We start from the raw sequence: 27,047 nt of genomic DNA on the forward strand, positions 1-27,047 counted from the left end.
AAGTTGCACAGGAGTCTGAGAACAGGTTATTAAGTTCTTGAAAGAAGAACAAAATAGCTCATTTTAAAATGCTGCATAGTTTGGTACAAAAGAAATTTGGTAATGGGTCATACAAGCTTAGCATTCATATAGAGTGGCCTTTATAATGCACTTTTAGTGGTGCTTCCCATAAATGCTTCAAGTGTACTATGATGAGAAATACCCAGCAGGAGGTAAATCTACTGAATTAAAGGTAGGAGAAACTGTCAGGTTAGATGAGGCATCTTGTGTGAGTTTCCATGTGCAAAAGGCACAGGGATGTGATTTTACATACTTGGGGACACACTATTGTTTTCTCGGTGGGGACGGCAGGCACTGAATCAGAAGCAGGTGAACACAATGCAGGTGGCACAACAGAGTCACAGGCATGAAAAGCCAGGATGAGTCGACAGAGTACAGACACTTGCTCTGTGGCTCCCACTCCCTTCAGAAGCCAGGCTCCTGGGCTCTGCTCCAGAGAGTGGACACTGGTAGAGCCTCTTCCTCCCTGAGTCCCTCCAGCCCTGGGGTGGGAGCAGCTTCCTGCCATTGCTAACCTCTGGGTTGTGTCACTCACCACTGTCTGGCCCTTCCTGCTTTTCTTTCCCCTCTTTCACCGTCTACATAACTAATTCCAGCCTGGACCTCCCTCTCCCGTGCTGTGGGTTGTTTTCCTGACTAATCCACACCGATACAGGAGGATGTGCACAGAGGAGTGTGGAACCAGGGGGTGGGGGGAGCATTTCAGTTGTCAGTAGCAGGTGCACTGGGTGTGCAATATTGACAACTTATTGAGAGCGGACCCTGCTGCTTTCTCTGTTTGCCTGAACGTCATAAATAAACCAAGTGTTGGAAAATCGCCAGTTCTGTCAGCTTGCCGCACAGTGCAGCCCTTCAACTGGGAATCACTGGTGCTTACTATGTCTACCTGCTGTCTCCTCCCAGCCCCTGGCTGCCACCAAAGTCGCCAGCACCAGCCAGGAGCATAGGATCGAGGAGACACCACCCTATCCCACAGCTAAGATCCAAATCATGCCTTTACTCTGTATGTAATGAGATGGTCTGAGAATATCAAGGCAAAAAATGTACACTGACTCCCCAAAGCCTCTCCTCTATAACAACTGGTTGTGTATTTGTTAGTTAAACTTTCCATACTGTAGCATTTTGTCTGTCCAATCCTGTAAATTCTAACATTTAATTTCAAAATGTGCTAATACTTTGAAAGTTTTCTTGAAAATAAGACAGAGAGCAAAACATCAAATGTCTTCTTAGGCTGATTTTATACTTAATCTCCATTAGCTGCAAACCTTAATCCTGATTTTGAGGTTTTACATAAAAATTATTTCAGAATTCTTTCATACTTTCTGTAAATGAGCAAGTCACATTTTACTTGCTACATATAAAACCTCAGAATTCTCCAATAAATCTATGTCAAGTTGTCTATTAGGAGTCACGATCTTGGAATAGAAGACTTATTACCTTGTTCCAAAAAGCAGTGAAATCTTGCACACGCACTATCGTTTTACCATCTGATGGCACCTCAGGGTTGCAATGTGATATCTCATCAAGTAGTAGAAATGTCTACAGAAAAAGGAAAACAGATTGTTCAAACTGCAGGAACAAGGCACAAACAAATACAATTGCTTCCTGGAATTTGCAATAAAAAAATTTTATACAGCCTACGTACCATTTTGCCAACTGTATTTAAAGTGTTGGGTCACATCAGAACATACTAAATAATATACAGAATAATACTATTATTACAGCATATATTATATGCGATCATATAACTATAGAGTATGTATATATAGAGTATTTTATATACATATATATGAGTGTATATAAATGATATAATTATATATAAAGCGTATATAAATATTTTATATGTAAACATATAAATATATAAAATAAAGAGTTCCTGGCCATGAGGAAAGTTGTAACTTGCTCAACAAGTGTATGGTTCGTCCTTAAGGAGAAAATATGGCTCCTAACTCCAACACTTTTAGAACCTGGACATTTTTATTGTTTTACTTTTGTGTTACTAACAACAAACAGGGGAGCTGGTAGGAAATGATTCCATAAACATTTACTGAAGCCCACCAGGTGCCAAGCACCACGCGACACTGCTAGGAACACAGGGAGGAAGGCCGTTCCCAGGCCTGCAGGAATCAGGGGGCACAGGACAGGCTGGCACACAAGACCAACAGCAGAGACTCTGAACAAAACCCCGGCTCCGCCTGTTTTGGGTCGTGACCTTTACCTGCACACGCAAGTACACTCTGCTTTCCTTCTCACGCGTGTGAAACCCATATCACTGCTCGTCATAACTATCACTTGTCATTGTTCTAAAAATAACATGCTCTTATTCAGTTTCTATCTCTTGAAAAATCTTTTACAAGCATCTTTTTACAATCACTGTCTCTCCTCCTTAGTCAACACCCTCTCTCCTCGACAGCAGGAATGGTGGCATCTCCCACTTCTTGATGTTTTCCACACCCCTTAGAAGCTATTCAAAGGAATTTAGCTGAAGTGAACCACTACAAAGCTAACATAATCATATACAGGAAAATTCCCTCTTGCCCTGCAAATCTTAGACATAATTCAATTGGAAAAGCCACAGCGGTGCAGACACTGAGTAAACAACTGATACCACCCCCACTGCCCACCCCACCTCAAAGAACTGTGAACGTGTGGCAGAGACTGTCCTCAAAATCTGCTCTCATTCTTCTGTGGTAATAAAGCCCAGATTTTAGCCGGCACGTGGCAGCCTGGAAGGAGGCCCTCTCTCTCTAGCCTCCAGAACAGATAGGTGCAGCCACGTGACTAGATCCAGGCCAGCGGAAAGTAACAATGTCCAGGACCTGCATCCACCCCACGGCCTGGGCCTTGGAGGCTGCCAGCTGGGTCAAGGCCACATGCAGGGGAGTGACAAGAAAGAGTCTGGGTTCCTAACACCATGAGGATCATACCAGCCATGGAGCTTCTTACAGGGTGAATTGTATCCCCATAAAAAGATATGCTTAAGTCCTACCTCAAAATATGACTTTATTTGGAAATAGCGTTGTTGCAGATGTAACCAGTTAAGGTGAGATCACAGGGGAGTAGGGTGAGCCCTGAATCCAACAAGATTTGTATCCTTATAAGAAGAGAAATGCAGAGACACACACACAGAAAACAGCCACCTGATGATGGAGACAGGCTGGAGTGATGACAGTTACAAGCCAAGGAAGCCAAGGTTTGCTTGCAACCACCAAAAGCTAGAAGAGGCGAGGAAGGCTTCCCACTTACAGGATGCAGAGGGATGGTGACCCTGCTGACTTCAGACTTCTAGCCTCCAGGACTGAGAAACAATACATTTCTGTGGTTTTAAGCACCTGGTTTGTGGTACTTTGTTACTGCAGCCCCAAGAAACTAATACAAAGCCTTACAAGGATTCTTGCAGGAAAGAAAAACAAACTACCCATGTAAGCAGGTTTAACATGGGTAATTCTAGGACCCACAGGCAAACCGAATCCTAACCAGCACAGGGGGCAACAGAAACAAGACTTTGAGGATGTTTGAGAAAGAAAACAACACACAGATACTAACCTGCTAGCCTAAACATCATAAACACCCTTCAGGTCCTTGACATCCTTCTCTATCATGCCCCAAAGTCACATATGTGATGGCAAAATCCTACTTTAAAAAACTGATAAAAACTGAAAGTGAAAACCTGCTTCTGTGCAGGAAAAGAAGACGGGATCCTTGCATTTCTCTCAAAGACCCGCTGGCAGGAGATGCAATCCTCTCGTTCCCTCCTCCTCTCATCCAGGCTCACTGAGAACCTGAACACTGGGCACGGCTACCCCTACCCGCCCTAAGCCTGTGTGCAGCAGGGGGCAGGATGGATGGACGGTGGTCTGAGGACTCCGCTGCAGGCTTTCAACCACCACAGCCTGAGCTCTCTCTCCACACGGCCTCCCCCATTGTCAGCCACTTATCAGCTCTCACCTGTTCTGTCACAGTTCATCTCTCTCCCAATTCATCTCTCTCCCAATTCTTCTTTCCTCTTGAAACAACATAATTTCAGAATCTCACTATTAATCATTTCAAATACTGACACAATTTTTTTTTTCTGGTTCATTCCCCAGCCCTCCCAACACCACTGAACCTATACCAACTCTACTCCATCCTGATCTCTTCACAACACCTCTGAGAATGTCCACCACACTTAACACCCTCCAGTGACCTAGCAGAACCTAAGTCCACACTTCCCAAGTGGCCTCTGCCTGGACACCCTGAGTGTTAATGCCATGCATCCTTCTGGGCCCAACTCAAATGCTAATCTTACTGGGAACCAGTTCAGGACGTCCCTGGATGGCACTGTCCTCCCTACCTCTGAATCCCCATAGGGATGTTAAGTCACGTAGAGGGGAGACACTTGTCATTCCTGCACTTACACAGTCCCAGCTCCAACTAAAGACTGAGCCTTGCACAGCATCGGCCCATCGTGGGCATCAGCTAAGGGAAGGAACAGGCTGTAGGGCTGGTTCAAATCAGTCCAACCACTGACTGCATGGCTACCGCCTTACACAGTCTGAGCTAACACAGCAACAAGCAAAAGGCTGTACAAGTAATGTTATACATCTCGTCTAGACAAAAATTCCAACTTCAGCTTAAGCATGTTACCAAGACAAAAAACTTAATACTCAGTGCGTTCATAGTAGAATAGAAATTCCTCAGTCAGAAAGAAAGAAAGAAAGAAAGAAAGAAAGAAAGAAAGAAAGAAAGAAAGAAAGAAAGAAAGAAAGAAAGAAAGAAAGAAGGGGAAAGGAAGGGGAAAGGAAAGGGAAGGGAAGGGAAGGGAAGGAAAGGAAAGGAAAGGAAAAAGTTATGCCCTAAGCGAGAGATTAAATCTATTGAACAGCTGTCCACAAATAATAAATCTGAGTGGGGAAAGACATCACAATCTTCCAGGGGTTAAGGGAGACTCCATTCAACACATGACCAGCTTGTAAAGGTGCCAGAAGTGCTGGGTGCATTTTTCTCCAGGACTCAGGCTGATGGAGGAGCTGAAATTAAATTGCTATTAGACCCATGACGTGCAGACCCAGAAAAGGTCATGCAGGGAAGTATCAACATCAGAACTGCAGCCAAAAAGACTGACTTCTGAGTGGCTGGGAGCGGAAACCATAAGCAGTTTTGCGAACTGTATAACCTCAGAGACACATGTCACTGGATGTAAAAGTCACTGAAGACTTTCAGCGCTTTGAAGTTAAGATATTTACAATCCTGTTGGAGTCATTCAATGCCAAGACCTTCAGTCCCCTTTCCTTACTAAGAGAAAACTAAAGGGACTTCTTGAACCTATAACGTCATAATAAATCACTCAGTTTCTGTACATGGAAAAAGGAAATGGAAAAGCATGCGTGAAGAAGAAGACACAAAACTATGAGGCCCACGTGTAGGTCTGCCCCATGGGTAGGGACCATCGCACCCCCTCCAAGGTGGGCAGGGGTGGTGGTTTCCCTCTTACGGCTCCCAGACATGACCTGAGTGGAAATCCTGGGAGGTGGCCCGTCCACTCTCCTGAGTGCCAGGCTGCAGAAGGCAGTAGGGCAGCAGGGCTCAACGCCACGCTGTGTGCTCAACTCTACGTGCTCATCACACCTCCAGCCCGTCTGTGGTCAAGTCTCGCCCAGTTCTGACCACCTGGTCAGGAAACTCAGCTGACCTTTTCCTCCACTCCTGCTGCTATTTTCACCTTATAATTGGGCATTAACACATCTATATGAGAGGCAAGGAAAGGAAGAAAAGTGGACATTTGATCATTGCCTATTACCTATTAGATAACAGGAAAGGAGGCTGAATCAGGCCAGTGGCTGGTCGGTGGGGTGGGTCTTATACCAAACACAGACATTCCAAAAAGCTCTCAGAATTCAAAACTAAGTCCGTGCTCTTCACCTCCCCAGATTTGGTCCTCTTCCAGTATTCCTTATTTTAGTGAATCCAGGAGATTTTGCAGCCTGAAAACCCAAAGCAGCCCAAGATCCACCTGTCCCCTCCCCCCATACCCAACTTAAGACCTGCCCTGGTGGCTCTCAAATCTGGCCAAGTCTCTCTATTTCACCCCAAGCCAACTACATCATCTCATCCCTGGACTATGTACTGCATTAGCCTCCCGACCTGTCTCCCTGACTCTGTTCTGGGTCCCCACCCCACCTCCCTGGCCCCTTCCCCAGGCTGCAGCCAGGGTGAGCTCTGAGACTAAAAACCTTAACGTTACCTATAGGGTCCTATACAGTCCCCTGCTCAGGCCTCCAGTCTCTCTACTCTGCAGCCTCAGACATTTTGTTTCCTCAAATGCATGGATCCCCTTCTTGTGCACTAAAAGCCTGTGTCACATCACCATCGTCAGGAAAATGCAAAGCGTCTGCCTCCCACCTCCCCCACCCCCCCACATACGTAATTCTCCAGGTAGCTTCCTCAGCCTTTCCAGGAAGCACAACCTCCAAAACTGCACCAGTGACTCTGCCAAAGCACCTCACGCCACCTCGGACTTTCCCTTCCAAGGACTAATGACACAGACGCACAAGCGCATCCACAGTGAGTTTCACTATTTGATTCTTTATTAACCCCCCACTCGATGAAACAAACTCCAAGCAGGAAGGATTTCTCTGCATTTGCTTCTTTGCCTCTGTACACATGCATCCAGCCTGAGCCAGGCGTCAGGCAGGTCCTCAGTTATTTTGTGGAGTAAGTGACTACAAGAATACATTCAGATTTGACCCTGAAAAGTCTAGCATAAACCAAGAAAGTTTTTTTTTTTCTCAACTGACTTTAGTCTTAACAAGATCCTAGCATCTTTTATATTTGCTAAGGTATATTTTGGGTTTGTTTGCTTTTTTCGACAACTAGAGCAATGTTTCCAAAATGTGACTTATTTTCGGGTACACAAGGGCACTTACTAAAGACATAGATCCCTTGGGAAACCTAGTGAATTAGTTAAGAGTCCGCCTGCCAATGCAGGGGACCCGGGTCCAATCCCTGGTCCAGGAAGATCCCACGTGCTACAGAACAACTAAGCCCGTGCGCCACAACTACTCAGCCTGCACTCTGGAGCCCACAAGCCACAACTATTGAGCCTGAGTTCCAAAATCACTGAAGCCCGTGTGCCTAGAGCCCGTGCTCCACAACAAGAGGAGCCACCACAATGAGAAACCCACGCACCACAAGGAAGAGTAGCCCCTGCTCTCTGCAACTAGAGAAAGCCTGCGCTCAGCAATGAAGACCCAACGCAGTCAAATAAATAAATTTAAAAATTTTAAAGTTTAAAAATTTTTTAAATTTTAAAAATAGTTACTCCAAGGTGTGATCATTTAGTTTCAATAAGCACTCCAGGTGATTCTCGTGAACTACAGAACTGAATTTTTTTGAAGGTTGTACAAACTGTATGGGCTGAAGAAGGGTCTGTGATCTGAAAGAAAAAAAAAAATTTCACCAATAACTTCTACCCACCAGGAAGCAGTCTGCCACACTCACACCAACCCTTCTCACCACTCTCATTCTCAGGCATTTGTCCCACCGTTACTGAAAACAACTACTGCCCACAGATCTCTCAATTCCTAGACCAGCTTCCTGCCAGACACTTTATGGACATGAGGGAAGATCCTGCCCAAATCAAAGGTGCTCCCTTCATCGGGAGACAAAGCAGCTTGACAAAATCAGTGCCAGGAAAATTCAAAGTTCTCCCCAGGTCATAATGTTAATGTCACTGCACACACCTACAAGGGAAGGAATTTCAAGCCTCAGACAGTGCAGGTGCATTTTGGTGGAAAAGAAAAAATCCTACCCAATATTTGAGCACAGTTCCCTGAAAATCTTCTGCAGGATCCCTTTCATGGTACAGTCCTTGGTGCATCACATAATGCATTAAAGAATCAGTTACTGCTTTTCCCACTAAAACCATGCTTAATGGTTACGCATTTACAGGAGCCCAGACATGATGGAGCTGGATGGTTCCTTCAGCTGCACCTACTATTTGGGAGGAGTATGAAGATGAAGGAGGCACTGTACCCACGCTTTAGATAAGTCTGGAGTTCATGGAGGGAAAGAAATCCACAGACACATGGCTTAGTGAGGACAAAGTCACATCCAGGAGCTCAAAGGAACAGATGGGGATTCAGGAGGGTGTGATGGTTAATTTTATGTCAACTTGGCTAAACCACAGTTCCCAGACACTTGCTCAAACACCTATTGCAGTGAAAGTATTTTTCAGATGAAGTCAGCATTTAAGTCAGTAGACTCTGAGTAAAGCAGATTATCCTCCATCATGTGGGTGGGCCTCATCCAATTAGTCAAAGGCCTTCACAGAAAAAAGACTGACCAACTCCAAAGAGGAGGGAATTCTGTCTTAAGACCACCTTCCGACTAGAGATGCATTTTACCATAAAGCCTCACGGTATTGAACTTTTGTTTCATGACAGCCAGCAAGACAGTCAGACTAAGTTTGTTAACAAGTATGATTGACTGTTTCTAATTGTCTACAAGGCCCAAGAGACCAGCCCAGGAGCCAGGCCAGCAGGGTCTACATGAACACCAGGCTGTGCAGGGACAGCTCCTCTCTTTAGAGAGCGGGTCCACCAAGTCCAGTCAGGCTGGTCTGAGATACACAGATGGACACACAGAACAAGGGGAAGATTCAGACCTATTCCCACTCTGGATAGGATCCAGCTCCCCTGGGGTGAGACCCCTCCCCAAGGTGCGATGTTGCAGGAAGGCCTAACTCCAGTCCGCTCCCTCCCCCTGCATTTCTCCAGCTTCTAGTGCAGGTCGGGCCACCCTGGGCCTCTGTGGGGTCCCAGCCGCTTCCTGTAACTGTTGTTTCAGTCAATCCAGCATTTATTTGATGCCCATGATGCGTTAAACATGGGCCAGGCACTAATGAACTACCAGAGAGAGTCTGCTGTGAAGGGGCTTAGAATACTCCTAGGGAGTCTGCATTACCCCACGTGACGTGATGCTGGGCTGTGCAGGACTGGCCGTTCACATAAATGGAAGCCCTAGATCAGCATGAATGAAGTGTTGGGAGAGGGTCATGGGGCTGCTGGAGGCTCAGCAGCATTTGCTTAAATCAAGGACAGAAGAGAAGGCAGCCCAGGGGGCCGAACAGAGTGAACCAAGACCCAAAAGTGGGGATGAATGTGGCAGGTCACAGACAGCCTCTCTTCCCCGCCAGAGTCGAGGGTCCTGATCTGGGAAACTAATTTTGATTCTGCAAGAAACAGGGAACATTTGAAGGTCTTCAGAGTAAGGCTAGATGATCAAAACACTTAAGGAGATATTCCACATGGCAATGGTACTAAGAAGGCAATGTAACAATGGTTTAAAAAACCAGGCTTTGGGCAGAATCCTAGTTCTGTCACTTACAAGCTCTATGAGGATGGGTGAGCTATTTCACCTGATATAGGAACCTGTCGCCTCATCTGTAAAGTGCGGACACTGATGCTTATCCCATTCAATTGCTGTCAGGATTAAATCAGATGACGTGGAAAGGCTTCAGGAGCGCCTGGACCACACAGCGAGCCCTGGCAGCAGGGATCAAAGACAGCGGCTGCGGCAGCAGCAATAACAAAACCCCAGCAGCACAACACACGTGTGAAGCCTCCATCTGCACAGGTTACCGTGTGACCTTAGAACATCCCCACGGTCCAAGGATACTCCTAAATGTTCTCTTTCAAGATGTGAGAGCTTCATAAACTAAATTTTATTGAACTGCATGGATTACCCCTTAACAGCGTTGCTAAAAGCCTCGGTCAGAAAGAACGATAAACTCAGGAGACCAGAACTGACCGTGTATGACTGATGTGTCTTATGGGTAATAGTTTTTTATAGCATAGAAACTTCATCACAAAAAAATCTCAGCTTTTATGGCAAGACTGAAAAATAATATAATCACACCCAGAGTTATCCAACTTCACTAGAGATCTATTACTGCCCGTCCATCACTGTGGAGAAGCAGGAACAAGACATTAGATTTTTTATAAAGTCCAGACACTCAAGCTCATGCCCAGGCCGGCTCACAGAGCCAATTTATCATGTAAGACCTATTCATAAACACAGGAATATTCAAGCACCTGCTGTGTGCCAAGCCCTTATCTTGGTGATGTAAATTATTTGCCCCTGGCAATTCAGGGACAGTTAGTTAGGAAAAGGAGGCAGTGGGTATAGAGGGAATCACAGATTTGAAAGGCAGAGGGCAGCTAGAGAGAGAGGATTAAGCAGTAGTGAAAAGAGGACAGGGAGGAAACGGCAGATGCAAAAGGCCTGCTCAGACATCAACAAGCAACCATCTGTGGAGGAAAGAACCCAGGTTTAAACACAGAGAACTAAGTGAACCTGAGACCCTTCTCCTGCCCAAGGAACAGGGACCTCTCAGCAATTTCTTTCCCTCCTGGCCCAGAGAAGAATCCTATTCACACCAGGACTCAACACAGTCACTACCTAGTCATTCAAGTTAGCACAGGAGATGACATGTGTTTGCTTCTTCTGTCATTTTAATCGCCCTGCAGTCATCACTTTATACCAAGAACCCTGTGCCACAGCTATTTATACCACAGCCCATAAATGAGCAGCAAACTCATATTCGTAATGCACTCTACCTAAGAAGAGAGGGGAGTATGTAAGACATTTTGGAATGACAATCAGCTCTGGCACTGAGAGAGTTAAACCTCACCTACCAGGAACACAGTGACACCAGATAAAAGGAGGCATTTTACGTAAAATCCACCTACAACGTCAAAAATTATTTGTCACCAAACCTTGATTCTTTGGATCCTGACGACTGCCTCTGACACCTTCTCCACGGCCATGGGGAAGTACAGGGTGCCCGTCAACCGCACAGCCTCGTACAGCGTCACCACCACAAACACTTGGCTGGCTGTGATCACGATGTCCAGGAGGTAGTTAGTGATGAAGGTGGCAAAGACCATGACTTTGCTTACAGAGAAAAATGATGCCAAACTCAGTCCTCTAAGGTAGGAAATTTTCAGAATCTTGGAAATTTCTTTCCTGGCAAAGAGAGTGGGAAACAGGCTTTAAAATCATCAACATCCAAGACATGAATTCAGTGCCCTGTATGAGTGGCCCCTTTCCAGGGAGTGGACACAGATTAAGATAAACCATCCCTCACGTCATACAGACACTACACAGTGCACACCCGGGGGTCTGCCCGACACAAGGACCACACCCTGCATCACCACCTCACTCTCCAACTAAATGGAGGCTTCATGTCACACTTTTAAACTTTCTGGGTCAATTAGACTGGGTTTGAACATTCATTCAACAAGTATTCATAACCATAAGTCCTGTACCGGGCTCCTCACTGATGACAGAAAGACACAGCCCGTCCCCTCCAGGAGCTCATGAACTTGTGGGGGAGGAGAATAAACCACCCCAAAATTGTGAGACACCAAGACATTAGACAGAGGAGCCAGCACAGCCCCCACGGAGCACAGAGCAGAGGCGTGTGACTCGGAGCAGTGGAGTCACAGCAAGTCACACACACGCGGAACCTGAGAAGATGAGCGGGAGTCAGTCAGGCCTGGCGGAGGCCAGAGAATAAGGAAGATGGGAGTGTCTTCCCAGCAGAGGGAGGGGCCCCCACAAAGGTGCAAGGTGAGAGGTGACAGGGAGCTGCCGGAGAATTCTAAGTACCCCGTGCTGGAGGATAAACACTTTTCAGATATTTAAATGAAAGATGGAAAAAATTCTACAAACATAAAACAAAGCAAAAAAAAACAAAAAGCAAAACAAAGTGTTTTTATGGCTCTATGTGGAATGAATAACACTGATTCGTTTGGCCTGATACAAGTATACCCAATCTCCATAATCTCCCCATTTGTGCTATATTAACATAAATTACTGTTTTCTTTTAAATATCATTGTCTCGAATACTAACATCCTAGAATCAGTGTTTATTTGGGATTTGTGGTATTAAGAAATATTTGGAATTTCATTTTGGTATAAATAAGCAGCACATATATTTTTTCCTTTAAGAAGATGGTAAATGGAAAAGCAGGTTGAAATTAAATACTCCTCTATTCTACCTAAACTCCCTGCCACATGCAGGGGGGTGGAGTGGATAGTATTTAAGTTCACCATAATGTGCAATCTTGGTAAGACTTCTAAATTCATTCAGTAAAAACAGTAAATAAAAAAGTACAAAAATACGGTTTGATATACATAAAAACATACCTTCTCCAACCAGTAATAAGGTCTGCAAATGACTTCTCCCAAGCATACATTTTTATCATTCTGATGCCAGTTATAACTTCGCTCAGGGTCCTGATCCTGTTGTCTGTGAAAGCTGCGGTCTTACTCCTAAGGGGACAGACATGAGAGATGAGCCTTAGTGAGCACAGCCCAGCTTTCCATAGCAGCAGCAGCAGAGGGCACAGGAAGGGACCAGGGGTCAAATGATTCCCTACAGCTCTTCTGTGCTGACAACACAGTCAGGTGCTACTCAAAGTACAAATGGAGAAAAACACTTCAAGTAGGAAGTCAACCATTCAGCCCAATTCAAGAAGTAACTTGGAGAACTTGCAGTATCAGCTCAGGAAGACCTGAAATGAGTCAGATACAAACCGTCTGCCCAAGGAGGTCGTGGTCAGATAGGGAAGGCAGAAAGGAATCTAACAGGAAGACAGTGTCTGTGCTGTAATAAAATAGGAGTAAAGTGCTGGGAGCAGAAAAGATGGGGCTGGAAATTCCCCTGGGAAAGGAGACAAAGAAAAGCTTCAGAGACCTGGTAGCAATGGGACAGGGCCTCAAAGGATAAGGAACATCTCCCCACAGCCAAGAGAGGAAAGGAAATCCCAAGTAGAGAAAGACACCATGCAAAAAGGCACATGCACACACACACACACACACAAAGTCAACTAGCTTCAAACAGCACAACATCTCCATCACCTGACATCCTGGACCATGACCCACCTCCAGCCCTCTCAGGTCTAACTCCTCACCATTAGACCCTTCACCACCAGCCACTTTTCTATCATACGCTGCTGGGAATGTGTGGCTTTATAAAGACATAATTAAGATCAACCTTGTCCTTGAGCACTTACATATTAATGGAAACACTGAATTAAAACAAAGACATGAACATACATACCAGAAAATCGCTCTAACTTAAGCATAACAAAAACATATGCAGCTACAAATGGTGTTATGAGACAAGTACTATTTAATAAGGTTTAAAAAACGTGGACGTGGGTAAGTTCTGCTTAAGGACACTCTGCCTATTCAGGTGCGGTGCCAGGAGGAGCCAGGGAATGCCGCCACCTTTCTCGCTGCAAGATCAGCCTTTAGCTCAAGGCTGGAGCCTCCACTGGCTAAGCCAGAGGGTCTACAAAACACACAAAGAAGAGATCCGAGAAGGCATTTGTTTTGTTTTTGAACAAAAACATCAAGCAGACCATGGATGTTACCAAATATAGCCCACCTCTTTTTTTTTTAATTGAAGTTTAGGGTTGATAGATGTTACCTGTTTTGTTTTTTGTTTGTTTTCTAAGCTCTTTATTGGAATATAATTGCTTTACTGTTACCTGTTTGTTAAACCAGTGTGTCTCTTACCAGAGTGATGAAAACAGCTTCCCGATGTAGCTTTGCAAAAGCAGAAGAATCATGAGAACCGCCATCCCGGCAAGACATGATATTCCTGTTTCCATCCAGAGCAGGGCCGTCACTGCGATAGCCTGCAGTGGCCCCACCCACAGAAAGTGCAAGAACATTGTTACCTTAAAAGAAAAAGACAAAGCCTTCTTAGGACTGTATAAAAACAAAACCAGTAAGGACACAGTATGCAAACAATCTGCTCTGAAGAAACAGACAGGAACCTAAACAGACATGACCTCAGTGGGTTTTACACCTGCTGAAGCAGAAACCTAAGTATCCACCCCAGATGACACTGCTCTGGGGTCACACAGAGCTGGCTCCAGGGACGCCCAGGAAGCAGACCAGCAGCATAGGGAGGAAGATGCTAATGTTGTCCCCCCCACAGAGGAGCTAAGGGCCTCGCCAAACTGTCGGCCCCAAAATTCAGCCCCCATTTTCCTTGGGGCTCTCCGGCAACCCAGGAACGCCTATATTATGTACCTGCCATACTCTCCAGTAATTATCTGTGTATTTACCTCCCTGACAGGCTGTGGCTTCTCCAGGGCAGAAACTGAGCCTTATCCATCCCTGAAACTGAGTAGGGGCCTTACTTCATGTTTGATGAATGAATAATTCAAACGGATCTAGTGCAAAACACATCTGACCAACAGCCTCAACACCCTGCATCATGTGATCTATTCCTAAGGTAAGTACAAAAAAAGAGTGTGATGGGATAGCACAGAGTAGCTTGTGTACGGCTAGGGACCACCCACTTGGCATTATTTATCAAAGGCTCCCTATGCAGCAGACACCGTTCAGGGCACAGGAAACTGAACAATCCCTGTGACCAGGCCTTCATCATCTAGAGGAGGAGGAAGACAGTTCAGCCAGCAACACAAATACAGCATGCCAAGAAGGGCCCCTCCAGGAGGACCCTTAGGGACACTAACCAAGCTGCACAAGAACAATGCTGCCTATTTATTATTAGAGTATGGTGCAGGCAACATTAGAAAAACAAAACTCTCATCTAGAGGACAACATATATAATTACATCTAAGCTGCACACACAAGAAATAAGAGTTGGATAAAAAGATTCTGCCTTACGTCCTCAACAGAATCCTGGCTGATGCCAAACCTGGCACCTGGCATCCCAATAAGCTAAACCCAGTAAGAAGGACAGGAAATGGAAGAGGATCCCTCAGGGGCAGCTTACCTGATCCAACTTGTTCACATCATTGGACAGCAGGTTGACTATCTGGCCTGTGGTGGTCTTGCCCATGGCCAAGCTACTCAGGCGAAGGGCCTGAAATAAGGGAAAGAAACAGAAAACTGGATTCCTATGGTGATACCAAGTCACTCTTAGAACATAACAAAACGGAGCAGGTTTTCATGGGGTCTTGAGTGGTGTCAGGGTGAGCAGGATGACCCCTGAAAGCAGGGCTCCAAGGACCCACGTTTATCCTTCAGCTCCTCAATGTGGCGGCAGTCACACCCTCAAGGACAGCAAAGGGAACAATAGGAGGTGGAAGCAAAATCCCCCACCCTGTTTCTCAATGAACTTGGACATGCCCGAAAGATAAAGGGATGTAAGTTTAGATTTAAGTGCCAACCAAAGTAATTCTGAGCCAACTTAGATGAGAGTGGGGAGGCTGCCTGAAGGAACAAAACTAGGAGACTTGGACTATAAATGTGGAATCAATCATTAATTCCATGTATGACATCATTTAAACACTTTGGTCTTAGTTTCCTCATCCTGAAATGAATGAGTATAATGTTCAAAACACTATTCCTGTGAGGAATCTGTGTTCTTAATGCCAGTCTGCAGACTTTACCAAAAAAACACAACCTGTGTTGCACAATCCCTATATTTGGTAAAAAGTTCTGAAAAATGCTCTAGAGATCTGAGGAACCTGAAGAGACCACCATGAGCTCTTTCAACAGACCACCAACTGGAGCCACAGATCCAAACAAAATGTCATAGTTCATAAAAACTTTTTATTTACTCATCACATTAAACAGAATAATCAATGATCAAGTGGGAATATAAAATGATATAACCACAATGCAAGAGAGTATGAAAGTTCCTCAAAATATTAAACGTAAAGTTAGCATATAGCACAGCGATTCCGCTTCTGGGAATGTACTCCAAAGACCTGAAAGCATGGACTTAAATAGATATTTGTACAATATTTATGTTCACAGCAGCATTATTCACAAGAGCCAAAAAGTGGGAACAAAACAAATGTCCACTGACAGATGAATGGATACACAAAATGTTGTAGATACCTGTAATGGGATATTATTCAGCCTTAAGAAGGAATTAAAATCTGACACCTGCTACTACATGGATGAACCTTGAAGACAATGTGCTACATAAGCCAGACACAAAATGACAAACATTGTGTGATTCCATGTCTACGAGGCACCTAGAGTAGTCAGATTCATAGAGAGAAGAAGTAGAGGGTGGTGGCTGAGGGGAGGGGGCTGGGGAGTTAGTGGTTAATGGGTGCAGAGGATCAGTTTCAGAAGAAGAAAAAGTTCACGTAGTGGTGATGGCTGCACAACAACGTGAATGTGCTTAATATTAACTAAACGCTGCACTTAGAGTTAAAATGGTACATTTTATGTTGTGTGTATTTTAACACAATTTTTAAAAAATCAATCATCAAAAGCCAGAAGTAATTTTACCAAAGTTATACAAAGGTAAATAAATGTCAAATCATTTTTATATATGATACATCCCACGAGATCATTCAAAATTATAAACAAGCTTGGCACCCACTCCATTTCTAACACCCAACCTGATTTCTTCCCAGGACCAGGGATTAGGAAGTAGGTCTGAACATAAAACAAATATTCAGAGGGGCCTTTCAGAGCTGCTCTGCAGCACCAGCTTTTCGCCTAAGGAATCAGCCCACCTGTAACCTACAAAAACGTGTCTTATTTCCTCACCTCAGCAGGATCCTAGATGCACGGCTGCGCATGAAGACTCTGGTCTTTCCCATGTTTCTGGAATTTCAGGTTATGTCTCTGGTTTAACCCCAACAATACCTGACTTCATAAAGGGACAAGTCTCTTAGCCTAATCAAGCCAGCAAAGTAATGGCTTTGGGAGATGTTTACATTCACAGAAGCAAATGTGCCAGGTCAGATCAGGTTTCCCAGAGGCGATGTTTCAAAGAGGTAGAGGGAAGAGAAAGAAAAACAGGTGGACGATGGCTCAGCTGTGCAGCAAAGCACGAGCTTTGACTAAACCATCTCCCTACACCTAAAACAAGGTTTTCACAGGGCAGTTCTGGTGAAATTTCCTGCAAGACAAACATTTAGCTAATTTGTGAGAAAGTCTGAGTATTCATCCAAAAAACGGTAGAAGGTGCAACAGAATAACACAGATGACAATGATCCACAAGGAAGCCCCCTGACTAGAGTGCACAGGGGGCACCGCTGCCATTCAGACGTCACCCAGGAGGAAACCGGCTCACGGGCTGGAGCCACACAGACAGTGAGATGTCAGGCCCCTGGGTCCACACAGCCCTGAGACTAACAAGACTCTGCGCAAGGAAGGAGGAGGAGAAGCCACCTCCCATTTTGCCGAGAAAAGTATCCCAAGAAACAGAAGCACTTAGATAAGTAGCAAATAGGGAAAGGAAGCAATATTTTCCATTTAAATTGTTTGGTTTTATCTTTGATGAGGATTTTATTTATTAAATAATAAACATTATATGTGTTTAAGGTTACAGCATGATGTTCCGATATAAATACACACTGGGAACTGATCACTGTAGTAAAACCACTTAATATATCCATCACCTCACATAGTTATCCTATTTTTTTAATTTTTATTTTATTTTGGGGAATAGTTGATTAACAGTGTTGTGTTAGTTTCAGATGTACAGCAAAGGGATTCAATTATACATATATATGTATCTATTCATTTTCAAATTCTTTTCCCATTTAGGTTATTACAGAATATTGAGCAGTTCCCTGTGCTATACAGTAGGTTCTTGTTGGTTATGTATTTTAAACACGGTAGTGTGTATATGACCATCCCAAACGCCCAGTTTATCCCTCCCACCCACCTTTCCTCTTTGGTAACCATAAGTTTGTTTTCTAAGTCTGTGAGTCTGTTTTGTAAAAAATTCATTTGTATCATTTATTTTCAATTCTGCATATAAGCGATATATTTGTCTCTCTCTGACATACTTCATTAGGTATGATGATCTCCAGGTTCAACCATGTTGCTGCAAATGGCATAATTTCATTCTTTTTAATGACTGAGTCATATTCCATTGTATGTATGTGCCACATCTTTATCCACTCATTAGTCAATGGACATTTGGGTTGCTTCCATGTGTTGGCTATTGTAAACAGCGCTGCAATGAATATTTGAGTGCACGTATCTTGTCAAATCATGTTTTTCTCCAGATATATGCCCAGGAGTGAGATTGCTGAGTCATATTGTACCTCTATTTTTAGTTTTTTAAGGAACCTCCATACTGTTCTCCATAACGGTTTTACCAATTTACATTGCTACCAACAGTGTAGGAGGGTTCCCTTCTCTCCACACACTCTCCAGCATTTATTGTGTGTACACTTTTTAATGATGGCCATTCTGACTAGTGTGAGGTGATATCGCATTGTATTCTTGATTTGCACATCTCTAATAATTAGCAATGTTGAACATCTTTTCTCATGCCTTTTGGCTATCTGTCTTCTTTGGAGAAACGTCTGTTTATGTCTTCTGCCCATTTTTTGATTGGGTTATTTGGTTTTTTGATATTGAGCTGCATAAGCTGTTTGTACATATTGGATTAATCCCTTCTCGGTTGCATCAGTTGCAAATACAAGAGTGAGTCAAAAATTATCCGCACTCTGCTGTAGAATTTATTTTAATTAAACTTTAGAAAAGACAAATACATCATTGTTTCACATAATCTCATTACTTTTCAATACACTTTGTCCATCTGTCAACAAGGTTTCACATTCCCTCATTAAAAAATGTTTTATGCTGAGCTGCAAGCCACGAATGAACTGCTTTCTTCAATTCATCAGAAGTGAATCTTCATCCTTGTAGGGCTGCTTTCAGGGGACCAAACAGGTGAAAGGCCAATGGAGCAAGATCAGGACTATAGGGAGGATGCTTTAACACCTCAAAATGAACTTTTTTGCACAATATTGACAGTGTAGGCAGAAGTGTGCAGACGTGCACATCTTCAGACCACAAAAAAACAAATCACTACACGCTGCTCTTCTTTTGTGCAAGTCACAAGTGGGGCATCCAGTTTTGCTCACACCACAGTTACAAGTGAACTGTTGTAACATGTTCGCATCTGTACAGCCGTGACTGGGAAGACAGGAGCCTTGAATGGAAAGCACTGATAAGACAGTGTGGCCAACAGAAGTTTTAATGTACCTGGAGTGGGGATACGTTTTGACTCACCCCCAAACGTTCTCCCATTCTGTGGGTTGTCCTTTTGTTCTGTTTATGGTTTCCTTTGATGTGCAAAAACTTTTGAGTTTAATTAGGTCCCATTTGTTTATTTTTGTTTTTATTTCCATTACTCTAAGAGAGGAATTGAAAAAGATATTGCTGCAATTTATGTCAAAGAGTGGTCTTCCTATGTTTTCCTCTAAGTGTTTTATAGTATCAGGTCTTACATTTAGCTTTTTCATTCAATTTGCGTTTATTTTTATGTATGGTGTTAAAGAATGTTCTAATTTCATTCTTTTACACGTAGCTGTCCAGTTTTCCCAGCACCATTTATTGAAGATAGTGTCTTTCTTCCATTGTAAAATCCTGCCTCCTTTGTCACAGATTAGTTGAACATAGGTGTGTGGCTTTATTTCTTGGCTTTCTATCCTGTTCCCTTGACCTATATTTCTGTTTTTGTCCCAGTAACATATTGTTTTGATGACTGTAGCTTTGTAGTATCGTCTGAAGTTGAGGAGCCGGATTCCTCCAGCTTGGTTTTTCTTTCCCAAGATAGCTTTGGCTATTCAGGGTCTTTTGTGTCTCCACAAAATATTTTATTCTACTTCTGTGAAAAACGCCAATGGTAATTTGATAGGGATTGCATTGAATCTGTAAATTGCCTTGGGTAGTATGGTCATTTTGACAATATTGCTTCTTCCAATTTGAGAACATGGTATATCTTTCCATCTATTTGTGTCATCTTCAATTTCTATTATCAGTATCTTAGTTTATGGAGTACTCATCTTTTGCCTCCTTAGGTAGGTGTATTCCAAGGTATTTTATTTTTTGTTGCAATGGTGAATGGGATTGTTTACTTAATTTCTCTTTCCGAGCTTACATTGTTAGTGTATAGAAATGCCACAGATTTCTGTGTGTTAAATTTTTGTCTTACAACTTTATTGAATCCTGATGAGCCATTAGTTTTCTGGTAGCATCTTTAGGATTTTCTATGTATAGCATCATGTTATCTGCAAACAGTGACAATTTTATTTCTTCTTTTCTAATCTGGATTCCTTTTATTTCTTTTTCTTCTCCAACTGCCATGGCTAGGACTTCCAAAACTATGTTGAATAAAAGTGGCAAGAGTGGACAGCCTTGTCTTGTTCCTGATCTTAGAGGAAATGCTTTCAACTTTTCACTGTTGAGTGTGATGTTTTCTGTAGGTTGGTCATCAATGGACTTTATTATGTTGAGATATGTTCCTCTATGCCCACTTTCTGGTGACTTTCTATCATAAATGGGTGGTGAATTTTGTCAAAAAGCTTTTTCTGCCTCTATTGAGATAATCACATGGTTTTTATTCTTCAATATGTTGTTGCAGTGCATCACACTGATTTCAGGATGTTGAAAAATCCTTGCATCCCTGGGATAAATCACACTTGATCATGGTTTATGATCCTTTTAATATATTGTTGGATTCTGTTTGCCATCATTTTGTTGAGGATTTTTTTCATCTAGGTTCATCAGTGATACTGGCCTGTAATTTTCTTTTCTTCATATTTTTCTCTGGTTTTGGTATCAGGGTGATGATGGCCTCATAGTACGAGTTTGGGAGTGTTCCTTCCCCAGCAATTTTTTGGAATAGTTTGAGAAGGACAGGTGTTAGCTCGTCTCTAAATGTTTGATAGAATTCACCTGTGAAGCCATCTGGTCCTGGACTTTTGCTTGTTGGGAGTTTTCAAATAGCAATTTTAATTTCAGTACTTGTGATTGGTCTGTTAATATTTTCTACTTCTTCCTGGTTCAGTCTTGGAAGGTTGTACCTTTCTAAAACTTTGTCTATGTCTTCTTGGTTTTCCATTCTATTGGCATATAAGTGCTTATAGTAGTCTCTTATGATCCTTTGTAATTCTGTGCTGTCTGATGTAACTTCTCCCTTTTCATTTCTAATTTTATTGATTTGAGCCCTCTCCCTTTTTTCCTTGATGAGTCTGGTTAAAGGTTTATCAATTTTGTTTATCTTTTCAAAGAACAAGCTTTTAGTTCATTGGTCTTTTCTATTGTTTTCTTCATGTCTATTTCATTTATTTCTGATCTGATCTTTATGATTTCTTTGCTTTTATTTACTTTAGCTTTTGTTTGTTCTTCTTTCTCTAGTTGCTTTAGGTGTAAGGTTAGGTTGTTTATTTCAGAGTTTTCTTGTTTCTTGAGGTAAGATTGTATTGCTATAAACTTCCCTCTTATAAACTGCTTTTGCTGTGTCCCATAGGTTTTGGATCATCATGCTTTCATTTTCATTTGTCTCTAGGTATTTTTTGATTTCCTCTTTGATTTCTTCAGTGATGTCTCACTTATTTAGTAGCATAAAGTTTAGCCTCCATTTTTTTGTGTGTTTTAGGATTTTTTTCCTTGTATTTGATTTCTAATCTCATAGTGGTATAGTCAGAAAAGATGTTTGATATGATTTCAGTTTTGTTAAGTTTACTGGGGATTGCTTTACAGCCCAGCATGTGATCAATCCTAGAGAATGTTCCATGGGCACTTGAGAAGAATGTGTATTCTGCTGCTTTTGGATAGAATGTTTTATAAATATCAGTTAGGTCCATCAGGTCTAATGTGTTATTTAAGGCCTGTGTTTCTTTATCGATTTTCTGTCTGGATGATCTATTCATTGATAAAAATGGGATATCAAAGTCCCCCACTATTATTTTGTTACTGTTGATTTCTCCTTATATGGATGTTAGTATTTGCCTTATATATTGAGCTGCTCCTAGGTTGGGTACATGTATATTTACAAATTTTATATCTTCTTCTTGGATTAATCTGCTGATTATTATGTAGTGTCCTTCTTTATCTCTTGTAACAGTCTTTAAAGTCTATTTTGCCAGATATAGGTATTGCTATCCCAGCTTTCTTTTGATTTTCATTTGCACAGAATACTTTTTTCCATCTCATTACTTTCAGCCTGTATGTGTCCCAAGATCTGAAATGGGTCTCTTGTAAACAGCATATATACAGGTCTTGTTGTTGTATCCATTCACCCAGTCTATGTCTTCTGGTTGCAACATTTAATCTGTTTACCTTTAATGTAATTACTGATTTGTACGTTCTTACTGCTATTTTGTTAATTGTTTTAGATTCGTTTTGTAAGTCTTTTTTTAATTTTTAATTTTCTTATTTTTTATAATAAACTGCATATATTTAGAGCATACAATTTGGTATCCCAATCTCCCAATTCATTCTCCCCCCAACCCTCCCCACTTTCCCCACTTGGTGTCCATATGTTTGTTCTCTACACCTGTGTCTCTATTTCTGCCTTGCAAACTGGTTGATTTGTACCATTTTTCTACAGTCCACATATATGTGTTAATATACAATATTTGTTTTTCTCTTCCCTTCCTCTTTTGTTCTCATATCTTGTGATTTAATGGTTAAATTTACTGTTGTGTTTGGATTCCTTTTTCTTTTTTGTGTGTGTATTTATCAAAGATATTTAGTTTGTGGTTACTATGAGGTTTTGATATAGCAGTCTATATATATACAAGTTTGTTTTAATCTGCTGCTCTTTTAATTTCAAATGAATTTCCAATATCCTGCACTTATACTCTCCTCTTCTCACAATTGCTGGTTTTGATATTATTTTGTATTTGTGTGGATGATTTCCTACATTTACGGTAATTTGCCTTTACTGCTGAGCTTTTCCACTTGTAATATTCTTGTTTCTAGTTGTGGCCTTTTCTTTTCTGCCTAGAAAAGTTCTTTTGGCATTTGTTGCCAAGCTGGTCAGGTGGTGTTGAACTCAATCTTCGCTTTTGCTTGTCTGTAAAGTTTTGATTTCTCTGTTGAATCTGAATGAAAGCCTTGCTGGGTAGAGTATCCTTGATTACAGATACTTCCCTTTCATCACTTTAAATATATTGTGCCTCTCCCTTCTGGTCTGCAGACTTGCTGCTGAGAAATCATCTGAAAGCTTTATAGGAGTTCCCTTGTATGTTATTTGTCATTCTTCCCGTGTTGCTTTTAATATATTTTCTTCATCTTTAATTTTGTCAATTTGATTACCATGTGTCTCTGCATGTTCCTCCTTGGGTTTATCCTACCTGGGACTCTCTCTGCACTTACTGGGCTTGGGTGACTGTTTCCTTTCCTATGTTAGGAGAGTTTTCAGCTATAGTTTCTTCAAATAGTTTCTCAGCTTCTTTCTCTCCCTCTTCTCCTTCTGAGACCCCTATAATGTGAATGTTGGTGCATTTAATGTTCTCCCAGAGGTCTCTTGGACTGTTTTCAGGTCTTTTCATTCTTTTTCTTTATTCTTTTCCATGGCAGTGATTTCCACCACTCTGTATTCCAGGTCACTTATCCATTCTTCTGCCTCACTTATTCTGCTATTGATTCCTTCTAGTGAATTTTTTTATTTCAATGACTGTATTGTTCATCTCTGTCTGTTTCTTTGATTCTTCTAGGTCTTTGTTAAACATTTCTGGTATCTTCTCAATCTGTGCCTCCACTTTTTCTCTGAGATTTTAGACCATATTTAGTACCATTACTCTCAATTCTTTTTCAGATGAATTGTCTATCTCCACTTCACTTAGTTGTTTTCTGGGTTTTTATCTAGTTTCTTCATCTGGGACATAGTCCTCTGCTCATTTTGTCTAAATTTCTGTGATTGCAGTTTCCATTCTGCAGGCTTCCATTCTGTAGTTCTTGCTTCTGCTGTCTGCCTCCTGGTGGATGAGGCTGTCTAAGAGGCTTGTGCAGGCTTCCTGGTGGGAGGGACTGGTTCCTGCCCACTGGTGAGTGGTGCTATGTCTTGTCCCTCTGGTGGACAGGGCCATATCAGGGGTGTGTTTAATGGGCAGCTTTGTGCTTATGATGACTTTAAGCTGCCTGTCTGTTGATGGGTGGGGTTGTGTTCCCACCCTTTGGTTGTTTGGCCTGAGGCATCCCAGCACTGGAGCCTACAGGCTGTTGGGTGGGCCAGGTCTTGGTAAGAAAATGGCAGTCTCCAGGAGGGCTCACACCAATGAATATATCCCAGAACTACTGGCACTAGGGTCTTTGTCCCTGCAGTGAGCCACAGCCACCCCTGCCTCTGCAGGAGACCTGCCAATATCAGCAGGTAGGTGTGGCCCAGGCTCTTATGAGGTCACTGCTTTTTTCCTGGGGTCCTGGTGCATACAAGGCCTTGTGTGCACCCTCCAAGAGTGGAGATTCTGTTTCCTCAAGTCCTGTGGAATTCCTGTGATCAAACCCTGCTGGCCTTCAAAGCCAGATTCTCTGGGGGCCCCTCCTTCTGTTGCCAGACTCGCAGCCTGGGGAGCTTGATGTGAGGCTCAGGACGTTCACTCCTGTGGGAGAACTTCTGTGGTATAATTATTTTCCAGTTTGTGGGTCACCCACCCAACAGGTATGGGATTTGATGTTATCATGATCGCTTCCCTCCTACCATCTCATTGTGACCTCTTCTTTGTCTCTGGATATACTATATCTTTTTTGGTGAGTTCCAGAATTTTTTTGATCATTATTCAGCAGTTTGTTATGATTTTGGTATTTTCTTAAGAAAAGGTCATAGTTTCCCTATTTTGTCTGTGTGGTGAGAACACTTAAGATCTACTCTCTGAGAAAATTGCAAGTATGCAATACGGTCAAATGAGGATTTTTTTTTAAAGCAAACAGTCTAAGGCGAAGGGATATCCAGAATTCAGTTAATAAAGAGCCATTTACTCTTGACATGGATATATATGCAGCAATTCCTTTGTAAAGACACCTGAAATCCTTACTCCTTTTACATTAATTAAGACCAGGGTAAACCAGTATTGAGAATAATTTCATGGCATTTCTCAAACAAGGTCACCAAACACATCAAATCAGGTCTTATTAAAAGTGCTATGATGCATACTAAAGATAAAAGGAAATACTGTATTAAAAAAAAAACTTGAATCAACAGTGACAAATTCTCTCCAGAATTACTAAAACAATGTAAAGTTTCAAGTCTATCACAAACACCATAGGATTTTCTTTAATACCATTAAAAACAATCATATCTATAGAATATACTGAGTGAGTCTGTATTTGGCATGGGTTTCACTTACATATTTCTTTAGTTACACAACTGTATTTAATATAATTAGATGGGTCCTTTAAAATTATAGTTCTTTCCTTTCTCAAAGTCATTCTTTGTTTCTAGATATGATTTTATAGAGCCGATCACTGAACTTCACTTTTTTAACACAAGTTTGATGTAAATGAAGGTTTTAATGAACAACAACAAAATTTCCATAAATACCACTGTGAGATTTAGGCATGAAAACATTGAAAGCAATTTGATACTTTTGATACTTAATTTTTATTAGATTTCATTACAAATTTGGTGGGTATTATGCAAGTGCCTGTGGCTAAAAGTTTTCAAAAACAGCCCTAACCTGATGTCAACAGAAAACTTTTGATCATTTATTGGTAAAGTTTGCTTAAGCAACAACAACAAAATTGACTTGATGCAAATAGCAAGCTTCTCTAGTAAAGTGTAAATGACCCCAGTTACATTTTTAATTTACAGAGAACTTTCCCCAATACTTGTGATGCTTCAGGGGAGGTACACACTTTAGTACTGAGTGACACTTACCTTGTGGTAAATCATATGGCACACGGCTACTCTTAACCTCATGCCCACACGCTGAATGTGATAGAAGTACAAGTGGTGCAGGATGGCCCAGACCAGCACGCAGGCACTCAGCCCTGCAGCATAGCTGTAGGCTTCGTACAAAGTGGCAGAATCGGTGGGATCATAGTTTTCAACATAACTAATAATTTTGCCCAAAAATATGGGCAGAAGTACCCTTGTGCCTTCCTAAAAGGAAAGAAAAACACCTTTATTAAAAATGCCAGTTTTTCTTCACACAAGCTTTACTTTTATTATAAGCATGTTAAAAAGGTATTTTGACAAAATGCTACATTCACGGCGCATCTAAAAGAAAAATACGCAGATCTACTATCTTCTACAAGACGAGAGACAATAGTTCTAACCTTAAGGAGAAATTTTACGTTCAAAGACAGTAAAGCCTCAGTGCATTATGCTTAGTACACTGTGGATGCTACATAAATACTATAATCAGTGCTGTAGAACAGGGGTCCCCAGCCCCAGGCCTGGCACCGGTACTGGTCCACCGCGTGTCAGGAGCTGGGCTGCACAGCAGGGGGTGAGCAGCAGGCGAGGGAGCGGAGCTGCATCTGCTGCTCCCCTTTGCTCCCCATTGCGTGCATTACCACCTGAACCATCCCCCCTCAACCATCTGTGGGAAAATTGTCTTCCATGGAATCAGTCCCTGGTGCCAGAAAGGTTGGGGACCGCTGCTTGAGAACACACGTGACAAAATACCAAGAGAGTCTTGGCCTATGATGAATAAGCAAAAGGTAGCAGATGAAAGGTAAGATATTTGCTTCCATATGAACGAGCCCTGCTGGCAGCCTGCCCCGTCCCCTGTACTCTCAACATCCCAGCCCAACAGAAAGTCAAGATGTTCATCTATGGCAGACAAGTTCTTTGCCATCACCTTCTGTTTTAGGAGTCTTTATGAACTGAGATACTGGCACAAACACATCCACTCTTTTCCAGCAGGAACTCCACCTGTCAATAGATCAAGAGAATGGAGCCCAGCTTCTGTGGGAGCATCACAAAGAAACCAGGCTTGGGAAGTTCCTATTCTCTCCATCCCAGAGGGTACTACCTCATTATGTCTCTACCCACTAGAAGCTGGGATGTTCCTTGGAGTAAAAAATTAAACATGGCAGAAGCCAAGCTAAAAAATGATATTATCCATGGTTCACCATCAGTCATACACTACAGGTGCTGGGTTGCAAGAAAAATTTCCAATTATTTATTTCTCAAGGAAAAAATAAAATCCTAAATCACTGACTGAGGGGTGGGCATTGGGGAGCTCACCTGCTGTGTAGGACTTAGGGAAAGCAATTTTCTTTCCCCAAATTAA

The 27,047-nt window shown here is 42.4% G+C and overlaps 1 protein-coding gene across 1 annotated transcript in view; it reads right to left on the reverse strand.

The window, feature by feature from the left end:
* Window positions 1-27,047, reverse strand: part of LOC130835640 (ATP-binding cassette sub-family C member 4-like) — a 172,775-nt gene that overhangs the window by 129,182 nt on the left and 16,546 nt on the right. The window contains exons 4-9 of the mRNA XM_057707278.1: window positions 25,685-25,909; window positions 14,864-14,953; window positions 13,630-13,793; window positions 12,253-12,378; window positions 10,818-11,067; window positions 1,498-1,599 (exon numbers count right to left, since the gene is read on the reverse strand). Coding sequence (XP_057563261.1) covers window positions 1,498-1,599; window positions 10,818-11,067; window positions 12,253-12,378; window positions 13,630-13,793; window positions 14,864-14,953; window positions 25,685-25,909 — 957 coding nt within the window. The remainder of the gene's footprint in view (window positions 1-1,497; window positions 1,600-10,817; window positions 11,068-12,252; window positions 12,379-13,629; window positions 13,794-14,863; window positions 14,954-25,684; window positions 25,910-27,047) is intronic.

This window comes from Hippopotamus amphibius, chromosome 14, assembly GCF_030028045.1.
Source record: "Hippopotamus amphibius kiboko isolate mHipAmp2 chromosome 14, mHipAmp2.hap2, whole genome shotgun sequence".
NCBI classification, from domain to species: Eukaryota; Metazoa; Chordata; class Mammalia; order Artiodactyla; family Hippopotamidae; genus Hippopotamus; species Hippopotamus amphibius.